Here is an 11,432-nt window from a genome sequence, read left to right as displayed (position 1 = left end):
CCAATTACAAAATGAGCAAAAGGTTTGAATAAGCATTTCTCCAAAGAAGATCTACAAGTAGTCAATCAGGACATAAAAAGATACTTAATATCATTAGCCATTAGAAAAATATAAATTGAAACCACAATGAGATATCATTTCATACCATTAAAATGGTTATTGAAAAATGGAAAATAACAAGTGTTGAAGAGAATGTGGAGATTTAAGTAAGGACTCCTTGTTCTTTATTGTTAGAAATGTAAAATGCTGCAGCTGCTGTGGAAAACAGTTTGGCTGTTCCTCAAAAAGCTAAGTATAGAATTACCATACAACCAGCAATCCTTCTACTAGGTATATACCCAAATGAATCAAAAGCAGGGTCCCAAACAGATATTTGCACAACAGTACTCATAGCAGCATTATTCATAATTGCCTAAAGGCAGAAGCAACCCAAATGTCCATCAACACAGAAACAGATAAACGAAATGCAGTATATACATACAATGAAATGTTACTCGGCTGTAAAAAGGAATGAAGTTCTGATACATGCAATGACATGGATGAAAGTTGAATGTGACATGTAGAGTGAAATAAGCCAGAAACAAAAGAATAAATATTGCATGATCTCACTAATAACAATAAAAAATTAGAACAAGCAAATCATTGAATTGGAAACTAGTACACAGATTACCAAGGGCCAGGATGGGGTTAGGAAATGGAGAATCAATGGTTGATTGGTACAGAGTTTCTATTTAGCATGACAGAAAAGTTTTGGAATGGATGGTGGTGATTGTAGCACAACATTATCAATGTAAATAATACCATGGAATTATATATTTGAATGTGATTAAAAGGGTGAAATATAGGTTGTATATAGGTTACTAGAATATTTTTTTTAAAAGCCATGGGACTGTACATACAACCCGAACAGTGAACTCTAATATAAAGTATGGACTATACCTAGCAGTATAATTATAATAATATTGTTTCATCATGTATCAAGGTACCACAAATGCAAATTGTAACTAATAGGGAACACTGGGTGTGTGAGAATAATATATGGGAACTCTGTATTTTCTGCATGACTTTTCTGTAAACCTACAACTTCTCTTAAAAAAAAATAAATAAAGAATTCCGGCAACCAAAGCAAAAGAAAGAGAATATATTCTTTGCATTTGCATGTTTTTTTCACTGATCAAAATACTAAAAATCATCATCCTATTAATGGCTACCATTTATTAATTACCTGTTATGCACTAGGACCTGTGCCAGACATCCAGTGTGCACTGTTCTCAGCACAGCTACCTTGTTGAATCAATATTTTCCTCTTTACAGAGAAAGAACCTAGGGTCAACAAGAGTATGCAACTACCCAACTAGAAAGCAACAGGGTATGATTCATACTCAGGAAGGCTAAACTTAACCACATAGCAAGTCTCCACTGTAGCAAAACTCACTTAAATTTACTTCCAAGAAGATTTAAGATTTTCTCAAATATTTTGTATTTTCTGGAACCATATTCCATTCAAATTCCTAAACTCTGATGAATCATAAAAGATTGCTATAGTTGTACTTTAATTCTTCCTTATCCTTAAATTCCACTAAGGTAATTTTCCCAGTGTAATTTTGTTCTTTTCTAGCCTCAAGTCACAGGAAAGAAAAAGAAAAAAAAAAATACATATATATATGTATGTGTTTGTAATTTATCTCTAGTTCAATTTCTTTCTAATAATGTGTCTTTGATCATTTCAGATATTTGTCAGTGTTCATACACACCCTCATTTGCAGACTGTCACAAGACATAGAAACAAACTGTTTACAATGAACAAGAAAAGCCTGTGTGTTCTCTGGGAAACTTTTCTCACTGCTCAGCTTTGTCTGTGTGAGAGAGGGAGAGAGAGCCTGAGAGAATGTAGATTGAGAACTACAGAGAAGGAGGGCAGGGAGGAGAAAGCCTGAGATAGAGAAAAGAAGGGGAAAAAAAGGGATGTGGCAAGAGAGAGAGAGAGGGAATGGGAGAGGAAGGAGGGAGAACAGCTTTATAGCTGCTAAGACTGCAGACGGAAATAGCACACAATCACCAAGTGCTGTACGCGACTCGGAAACCAAGACAAAATTTTATTCACTTTTATTAATCAGTTGCTCAGAAAGAAGGAAATGACATCTGGTCCTGTCTTCTTCTACATCCTGATTATTGGTAAATATTGTAAGTATGCTTAGTATTTCATTATGTATGCTTTAGTATTCTATGGAAATGCAAGTGAAAATGTTTATCACTTTTATTTATATTTTTAAGATAAAAGTGCATTTTCTGATAAAATTATAACGTCATTTCAGGATTTTTCTTCTTAATAAATTTCTGGTATTTATATTTAAATTGGAATATATTGTCATGGTCAGTAGTTAAGCAAGACTAACGTGTTATATAGTGCTATGCATCAAAAAACCAATTTGTACAATTTATACTGACAATTATCTTAGTATGTTCATTATTTTAAAGAGCAGCTAACCTTAAGAAAGCATTCAAGGAATATGTCCAATGAAATATGCTGGTAAAATCTTTACATTTGTTCCAGTTAAACCAATGTAGTTTCAATGCTTAGTCCTCTTTGCCCTTTGTGGTTTGATATCACAGGTGTGCTTCTTCTCAAACAGATGCATTCATATCACCTCTTTTGTATTTAGCACGATTTCTCACTATTCCTTGACAGAAAATCAAGGTAAAGCATAAAGCCATTAAAGGCACACATAAGCCAAACACAATGAGCACCAAATGCACATTTTACTTTTCCTAAAATGACAAATTTTTCTTTCTCTATGTGTGCCATAGTTTATTTTTTCAGAACATCTTTTAATTCAAGGGGAGTAGTCACTGTGCATTAATCCTCATTTGGAATATATTATGTAAATAGAAATAAAATGTTTTTGTTTCTTGGAGAATAAATGATAACAAAGGCAAACCAAGAAAGAAAACTTTCTGGGTACCTTCAATACCTTAGGATGCTGGGGAATGATGAAGCTTTAAATAATTTGGACCTTACAAGGATGTTTAAATTCCTCTGTCTCTTAGAAATTTGCTAAAGTTTTGTTTACACTAAAATATTCTATGGAGGGATATCTCGGGGTGAATTTTAAAGATAACTCTCCCAATTCTGATGGCATGTACTGTGTCAAAATGATTTCATTGTCTTGCCCTTCTTCTCTCCTCCTGACCTCTAGTATATTTCAAACGTGGGTAGCATCAAACTACCCAGAGGCCTGGAGAAACAGTCTAGTTCCTAGTTTTCTCATCTCGAACCTTTGTTACTGACATTTCCACTTTTTAACTGAAGGGGAAAAAGTTAAATTGCAATCCACCACCAAAATTTAATGTTTCTAATTATAATCCAGTGTGTTTAAGCTACTAGAGTTTTTGACATTTACAGCTAACAGCCTCATACATTTTTTAAAAATTTATTTTACCTTCTTCTACTCCATTTCAGTGAAATGAATAGATTGAGTAAGCCAAAGGCATACATACTTCCAAAACAGGCATTCTAGTATGTGGAATTCAAGGGTATATAAAACGTGTTCAGTGCAGATTGAGATGCAACTTTGGCTAGTGTGTTACCAGTCATTTCCAGTTAGTAAAAAAGTTCTATGTTTACACATTATCTTTTGGTAATAAGAAATTATTTTCATGGACATAAAATAGATAATAATGATAATAAAACCAAAACCCTATATCCTTTTTAAGTTCTCTTTTAATGGAAAAAAATTAATAATGCAATGTGACTACTTGGGAGTTCTAAATTCTTATTATTCCATGATTCCACAGGGGATAAAGCCACAAATATATGATGAAGAGTTAAGCAAGCCAGATTCTTGGCTACATGGCATTCACCTAGCAGAGAAAGCACTTGGCAGAGATCCCTTTAAAAAGCAACTCATAGCTCACCTTTTAACTTAGCCATCTCCCAGCCCAACCTAACAGATTTCCCATGCATAGAGCAAAGGAAGCCAACAACTACACAAGACAAATTTCCTAGACCTCTGTGCCTGCCCATGATTGTTATCTTTTTTAAATTCATTCTCCTGTACCTGGGAAAAGCAGTATGATGTCACATAAAATACCTGAACTCAGGTGCTTATCAGCATTACCATGTACTAGCTCTGCAACTTTTGACATACCCTCTCTGAGCCTTAGTTTATAAAATGGCATTAAATTCATTTACCTTATCTAACTCTCACAGGCCCTGTGTTTGATCCTTTTTACATAAATTATCTCTTTGAATCTTCACAAGCCTAAGAGGTAGACAGAATTAAACACACGAGGAAGGCAAGACCCAGTGGCATCCAGTGACTTGTCATAAGACACCTGCCAAAAAGTAACAAAACTTGATGCTTTCAAAGTCTGTGCTCTTTTACCTAAACCATGATCAATTTCTGCAGAAAGAATGCATATAAATGGGTTTTGAAAATCTATAGCTCTTTATGGACTTAAGCAATTATTAGTCATCCTTTAAACCAAAAACACTTATTGAATGTCTGGTGCTTTAATAAGCAATAGAACTAAAGGATGGGTATAGTACGATCCTGCTCTGAAGGGACAGAGTGGAAAGACACCAATTTAATCTGGAATTACCATACAGCCAGACAAGTACAAAATCAAGGTGTACATATTTTATGATTTAAAGGTTTCCTTTTACCCTTGAGGATTTTTCACTCTTTAAAAATTCCTCTGCCTGTATCTAGTTAATTGTGTTATATTAGTGTTCATTTCCAGGCTTTGATAAAGTATAGTTACGTATGATGTTACTATTGGGGGAAGCTAGATCAAAAGTACATAGAACTCTGTGTGCCATTTTTGCTACTTCTTATGAGTCCATAATTATTTCAAAAGTAAAAGTTAACAGAATTCCCATGAAGAGTCCTATTGGCAAATGCTTTAATTATTACTTAACATCATTAAGCAAAAATAATCATTTAACTCTATATCTTGGATAGGCAGGGGACAAAAATGAGGAAATAGGAAATAAAAGGGGCCTAAACAAAACTTGATCTACTTTACTTTTTGCCCAGCTGTGAAAGGCCTCACTTTTAGACTCTTAGTAGATGCTTATGAGACATGTCTTATGAGACATGTCTTTACATGTGTATCCCAACACTGGCATATTTTCTAGAATTCTCATCTCAACCAATGAAAGAAAAGCATAAGGGATGAGGCAATCCTAGGACAGATCAGTTAGTATAAGAAAAGGAGAATTCTGGCATGTTTATCACATTCAATAGATAAGGGAATAAACTTTTTAATAAGCATATTACAGAAATATCTAGTATTCTATCTTAAATTATTTTAATGTTGCTTATAATTATTCTTATTATGAAATTGGAATCATGTTTTTTTTGTTTCAGATAGAAAGAACATTAATTTCTGTGCAAATAGCATCATCATCTGTATGAAAGTAAATACATTACTATATTTCTGAGCAAAATAATTTCCCAAGCATAATTTCACAAGAGGACAAACTTGTTAAACCATAATACCTGTAGCTGTGTGTTCTAGTTAAGCTTTTTTTCAATTAGAGAAATTGTAGGTTTACAGAAAAATCTTATAAAATATACCATGTTCCCATATTGCCCCTATTGTTGACACTTTGTATTACTGTGGTACCTTTGTTACAATGGATGAAGGAATATTAAAATATTACTGGTAACTATAGTCCATAGTTTACATTAGGTATATTTTCCCCATATACCACCCTATTATTGACACCTTTTAATAGTGTCATACATTTGCTATAATTCATGAAAGAACATTCTTGTATTTGGACTGTTAGACACAGCCCATCATCCATATAAGGAGTCACTGTGTTATACAGGCCTGTGTTTTGTCTTCTTTCCTTCTAGTTAAATACATGACCCAAAACTTCCCCTTTCAACCACATTTACAAACATAATTCAGTGCTATTAATTATACTCACAATAATATGTTACCATCATCACTACCCATTTTCAAACATTTAAATTCAACTTAAATAGAAATTCTGTACAAATTAAACATGAGTTCCCCATCTCTAGCCCAATTCTGTCCCCTGGTAACCTATATTCTAGATTACAGCTCTGGGTTTGCTTATTATAATTCATTCATATCAGTGAGATCATACAATATTTGTCCTTTTGTTCTGGCTTATTTCACTCAACATAATGCCCTCAGGATTTATGCATGTTGTCACATGCATCAGGACTTCATTCCTTCTTACAGCCAAATAATATTCCACCGTATTTACCACATTTTGTTTAACCCTTCATCAGTTGATAGACACTTGGGTCGCTTCCATCTCTGGGCAATTGTGAATAATGCTACTATGAACATCAGTGTGCAAATGTCTGCTCTAGTGCCTGCTTTCAATTCTTCTGGTTATATACCTAGTCATGGGACTGTCAGATAGTGTGTCAGTTCTGTATTTAACTTCCTGAGGAACAGCAAGGCTGGCTTCCACAGCAGCTGCACCATTTCACGTTCCCACCAGCAGTGAATAAGTGTTCCTGTTTCTCCACATCCTCTCCAGTTGTGGTGGTTTGAGCCTGTGTGTACCCCAGAAAATCATGTTCTTAAAGCTGGTCCATTCCTGTGGGTGTGGACCTATTGTAAACTTTTGATTAGGTTACTTTAGTAAGGCTTGGCCCAGGGTGCGTCTTAATCCTCTTACTGGACTCTTTTATAACTGGGATGAATGCAGAGAGAGAGAAACAGAGAGCAAGCCACTGAAGCAGAGAGAAAGATATGGAAGCAGAAGGTGAAAGCAATGAAATCCGGAAGAGAAGGGAGAGACCAACAGTGTTGCCATGTGCCTTGCCTTGTGAGAGAGGAGTCCAGGATCACCAGCAGCCAGTCTTTGGGGAGAGAGCACCAGGTGATGAAACACTGATCTGGACATTTTCACATCCTCAGAACTGTAAGCTTGTAAGCTAATAAATTTCCATTGTAAAAGTCAACCCATTTCTCGTATATTACATTTTGGCAGCCTAACAGACGAAAACACCAACACTTGTCGTTTTCTGGGGTTTTATAAATAGTGGCCATTCTAGTACGTAAGAAATGATATCTCATTGTTGTTTTGATTTGCATTTCCCTTACAGCTAGTGAAGTTGAGCATCTTTTCTTATGCTTTTTAGCCATTTGTGTTTCCTCTTTGGAAAAATGTCTATTAAGTCTTTTGCCCATTTTTTAATTGGGTTGTTTGTCTTTCTATTGTTGAGGTATAGGATTTCTTTATATGTTCTGGATATTACACATTTATCCAATATATGGTTACCAAATATTTTCTCCTGTTGAGTAGGTTGCTGGGGCAGTTTGGCATTGTTAATGAATTCGAAAAATAGATATTGGATTGTGTTTGTAAACTGGTCTGTTCCTCTGGGAGTATTAGATTGTATTAAAATCAGAGGTTTCACTTTTACTTGATTAAATTATGATTAAGGCTTTGATTCAGCCACATCAGTAGGATGTTGAATCTCTGCTTCCTTGGTGGGCAGAGACTCACAGAGAAAATGACACAGACAAGGAGAGAGTTTAAGCTTGGATTTGGGAGGTCCAGGGAGAGAGCCAGTCATTTGCTTCATAGTTTGCAGCTGAAGGGACTGGAGCCCTGAACAGCTGAAAAAGCCCAGAAAGAAACAAACCCTGGGTAAAGAGACAAGCCTTATGCTAACCTCCAGCTGAGAACAGAAAGCCCTGGGACCACGGAGCCTCTAGAGGGAAAGGAGGGTTGAACACTCCCAGAGGAAGGCAGCCATCTTGCTCCAACATGGGGCAACAGACTTTCATAAGGGAAGTAACTTACTGTTTTATGGCCTTGTAACTGTAAGCTTCTACCCCAAATAAATACTCTTTATAGAAGCCAAAAGACTTCTGGTACTTTGCATCAGCACCCCTTTGGCTGACTAATACAGTTGCCTTTTCACTTCCGTGAAAAAATCCTTTGATGCAGAAAAGCTTTTAAGTTTGATGAGGTCCCATTTATCTACTTTTTCCTTCATTGTTTGTGCTTTGGGTTTAAAGTCTAAGAAATCATTACCTAACAAGATTTTGAAGATGCCTCCCTACATTCTTTTCTATGAGTTTTATGGTCCTGGTTCTTATATTTAGGCTTTTGATCCATTTTGAATTACTTTTGGGGTAAGGTATACAGTAGGGGTCCTTTTTCATTATTTTGCATATGAATTTCCAGTTCTCTCAGCACCATTTGTTGAAGAGAATATTCTGTCCCAGTTAAGTGGACTTAGCAGCCTTGTCAAATATCAATTGGTCATAGAAGTGAAGTTCTATTTCTGAATTCTCAGTTTGATTCCATTGATCTATATGTCCATCTTTATGCCAATACCATGCTGCTTTGATCACTGTAGCTTCGCAATATGCTTTAAAGTCAGGAAGTGTGAATCCCCCAATCTTGTTCTTCTTTTTCAAGATGTCTTTGGTTATTTGGGGCCTCTTACCTTTCCAAATAAATTTGATGATTGCCTTTTCTTCAAAGTAGGCTGCTGGATTTTTTTATTGGGATGCATTGAATCTATTAATCAATTTGGTAGAATTGACATCTTAATGATATTTAGTCTCCCAATCTATGAAAATGGAATATCCTTCCATTTATTTATGAAAGGAACCCTGAAGGTTCTCTGGGTTCTTACCCAGCAGAGAGAATTAAAGTCTATACCAAGATTAATCACGCAAGTGAAAAAATGTGATAAGCCTGCAGAGATCAGGAGCTAAAGTCTCAAGCCTTCATCCATGAATGAAGAAGGTGAGGGTTTTCTATTAGAATTAGACAAGAAGAGGGAGGGACAGGGATACCATTGGTTGAGTCCACCTGTGAACTAGGGTCTGCAAAGTGAGCATTAGAGGAAAGGAAGAAGGTGTAAGCTCACAGCCCAGCCACTGTTTTCGCCTACTTTAATCGAGCTCCTTAGAGTGTCCTTGGTCTCAGGTTTCTCCATCAGGTGTATGTTTTATTAGGTTTCAGATATAGGAGAGAAGAAAAACAGAAGCTTCTCAGGGAGTAGAAACAGGAATTTGCTTTGCAGCAAAAGACAGTTTTCATTAATGAGCCATGATGCAGAGCTATAGGCTATGAATTACTTAGTTAAAACCAAAATATCATTCACTAGCCCATCTAAAAATTGAAGCTATAGAGTAACATATTTGATATGATTGCTTTTGGTCTCCTTCATTTAGAGCTTCTCTGATTTTTTAGCAATGTTTTGCAGTTTCTGAGTACAGGTCCTTTATACCCCTGGTTAAATTAATTTCTAGATATTTGATTCTTTACGTTGCTATTGTAAATGCAATTTTTTCTTGATTTTCTCCTCAGATTGCTCATTACTAGTGTATAGAAAAACTACTGATTTTTGCATGTTGATCTTTACCTTGCCACTTTTTAAATTTGTTTCCTAGCTCTAGTAGCTTTGTTGTACATTTTTGGGGAGTTTCTATATATAGGATCATGTCATCTGCACATAGCAAACATTTTACTTCTTCCTTTATAATTTGGATGCCCTTTATTTCTTTTTCTTGCCTAACTGCTCTGGCTAGGACTTCTATCACATTGTTAAATAACAGTAGTGGGGAGTGGACACCCCTGTCTTGTCCCAGATCTTTGAGGAAAATCTTTCAGTTTTTCACCTTTGAGTGTGATGTTAGCTGTGGGTTTTTCATGTATGCTCTTTATAATTTTGAGAGCTTATTTGTTTTGTCTGAAGTAAATTGTGAGCATTTAAACCATTTTGGTTTCAAGTCTTACGGTTGTAGAATGGGTGTGGTTGCTTTTATATTTACCATTTTTGAGAGTTATCATGGACTAAGAACATGCTAGATGCTTTGCAAACTATCTCATCTTATCCCTATAACAGCCCTGTGAGACATTCCCGCTTTACAAAATATGAAATAGAAAATGAAAAATATTAAGCAGTTTAACTGTCATCACTCTCTAGTAAGTGTTGCAAGAGATTTGAATTCAAGTTTGTCTCCTTAAAAAGTCTATGCTTATAAAATACAGTTCAAGTCTAATATTTTCTAAACTTATAATATTTTAGAATTAAAAGGAACCTTAACCAATCATCCGATCTAGCTCATTGGCCTTCAGGCAAGTTAGAAATTTCTTCATTTTAGACATTAAGAAATATGGACCAGTCCAAGGTAACAACGCTGGTAAATTGGGACAGGGACTAGGATAGAGGGTTCGCCATCTGGGGGTGAAGCCCTCTCCATCCTAGGGAGGTTCCATAAACCTGTGCTTGGTGTTCATGGATCTCCGCTAATGAGCTGGTGTTATTTGCTCTGCATGCATTCCTCAGTGAGCACCAGCGACTGATAAATTAGAATATATATGTAAAGAATTTGAGGGTATAAAAATTAGACTCAACCTGTAATGCCCACAGGACTTTGCCTAGAAAGCACTTTTGTTTGCAGCACATGACTCAGAGGTGTACACATAGCAAGTACCAATAAATATTGACATAATTCCTATATTAGCTACCTCTCCCTCCTCCTGGGTATTTTTCCCCTCATTATATCCACAATCTCAATAGCTCTGACTTATGTATACTGATCAAATACTCTTTCTCTTATCTTCTTCAATTCTATAACTTTACCCCTAACCCTGATCAGAACAACAATGGCTCATCAATGAAACTAAAAACTCTTTCCATCTTTGGAGACAAACGGGGGCAAGTTGTGAATACTTCAAATTTAAGTTTTGTTCTCTATAATACTTGTAAAGGTGGACTGAGAGGGAGAAAAGAACAGATAAATATGCTCTAAGTTTCTATTATCCTATTAAATAGCTGTATTTTATAGTAATTTGGATACTTGATTTTTGTTAAATAGATTCATTTTATATTTATTATCAAATGAATTAACTGGGGTCACCATTTTTCTCAAGTCTTTACATAATAATGATGGGTCTTTTTAAAATATTCAGTGTCTTCAAAAATTTCTGGGAATTATCCTTTGAGAAGAAGACTCTTACGGATTTTTCACAGGCTGCTCTACACCACACAGAGTCTTTGCCAGTTGCCATTTGTGCCAGTTCCTCTCCCCACCTTTCTCTTCCCATCACTCTTTCTCAACTTCTACTCTTATATTGCCCCAGGAACTCAAGTCCTTCTCATTCTATAATGCAGAACAACATACCTCTCTCTTTAACCCCTGTTTCCAAATTCAATTCCACGGCCTCCCTTCTATGTTTACTCAAGGCACTCAGCTGAACCAAGATGTCTGCCTCATGATTAGCCTCACAAAGGGACAGCATAATGCTTAGAAGGTAGCAAAGATTTTAAATAAATTTTTTGTTTTTGCTGGAGGATTGAATGTGCACTCTACCTGAAGGTCCATACAATTATATGATCTGTTTCATGGAATAAAGCATCTAGTTATGCTGTTGTCTCCCGGTTCTTATCAAACTCATTTAAGTAAGA

The 11,432-nt window shown here is 35.7% G+C and overlaps 1 protein-coding gene across 7 annotated transcripts in view; it reads left to right on the top strand.

Annotated features, from left to right (window-relative positions):
• The first annotated feature begins 1,758 nt into the window (after positions 1-1,758).
• The window catches only part of RXFP1 (relaxin family peptide receptor 1), a 133,811-nt gene continuing 124,137 nt past the window's right edge, over positions 1,759-11,432 (top strand). For 2 of the 7 annotated variants that reach the window (XR_011648462.1, XM_023586668.3), the window contains exon 1: positions 1,760-2,184. Coding sequence is in view for 2 of the 7 variants with exons in the window: in XM_023586668.3 (XP_023442436.1) it covers positions 2,136-2,184 (49 nt within the window). In the remaining 5 variants the exon portion in view is untranslated. Of the gene's footprint in view, positions 2,185-11,432 lie in introns of all 7 variants that reach the window. The other 5 variants (XM_023586666.3, XM_023586669.3, XM_058277544.2 and 2 more) reach the window with 5 other exon arrangements.

This window comes from Dasypus novemcinctus, chromosome 1 (genome assembly GCF_030445035.2).
Source record: "Dasypus novemcinctus isolate mDasNov1 chromosome 1, mDasNov1.1.hap2, whole genome shotgun sequence".
Classification (NCBI taxonomy): Eukaryota; Metazoa; Chordata; class Mammalia; order Cingulata; family Dasypodidae; genus Dasypus; species Dasypus novemcinctus.
The sequence above is the reverse complement of the archived record's forward strand: the minus strand, read 5'-3'. Positions and strand labels throughout refer to the sequence as shown.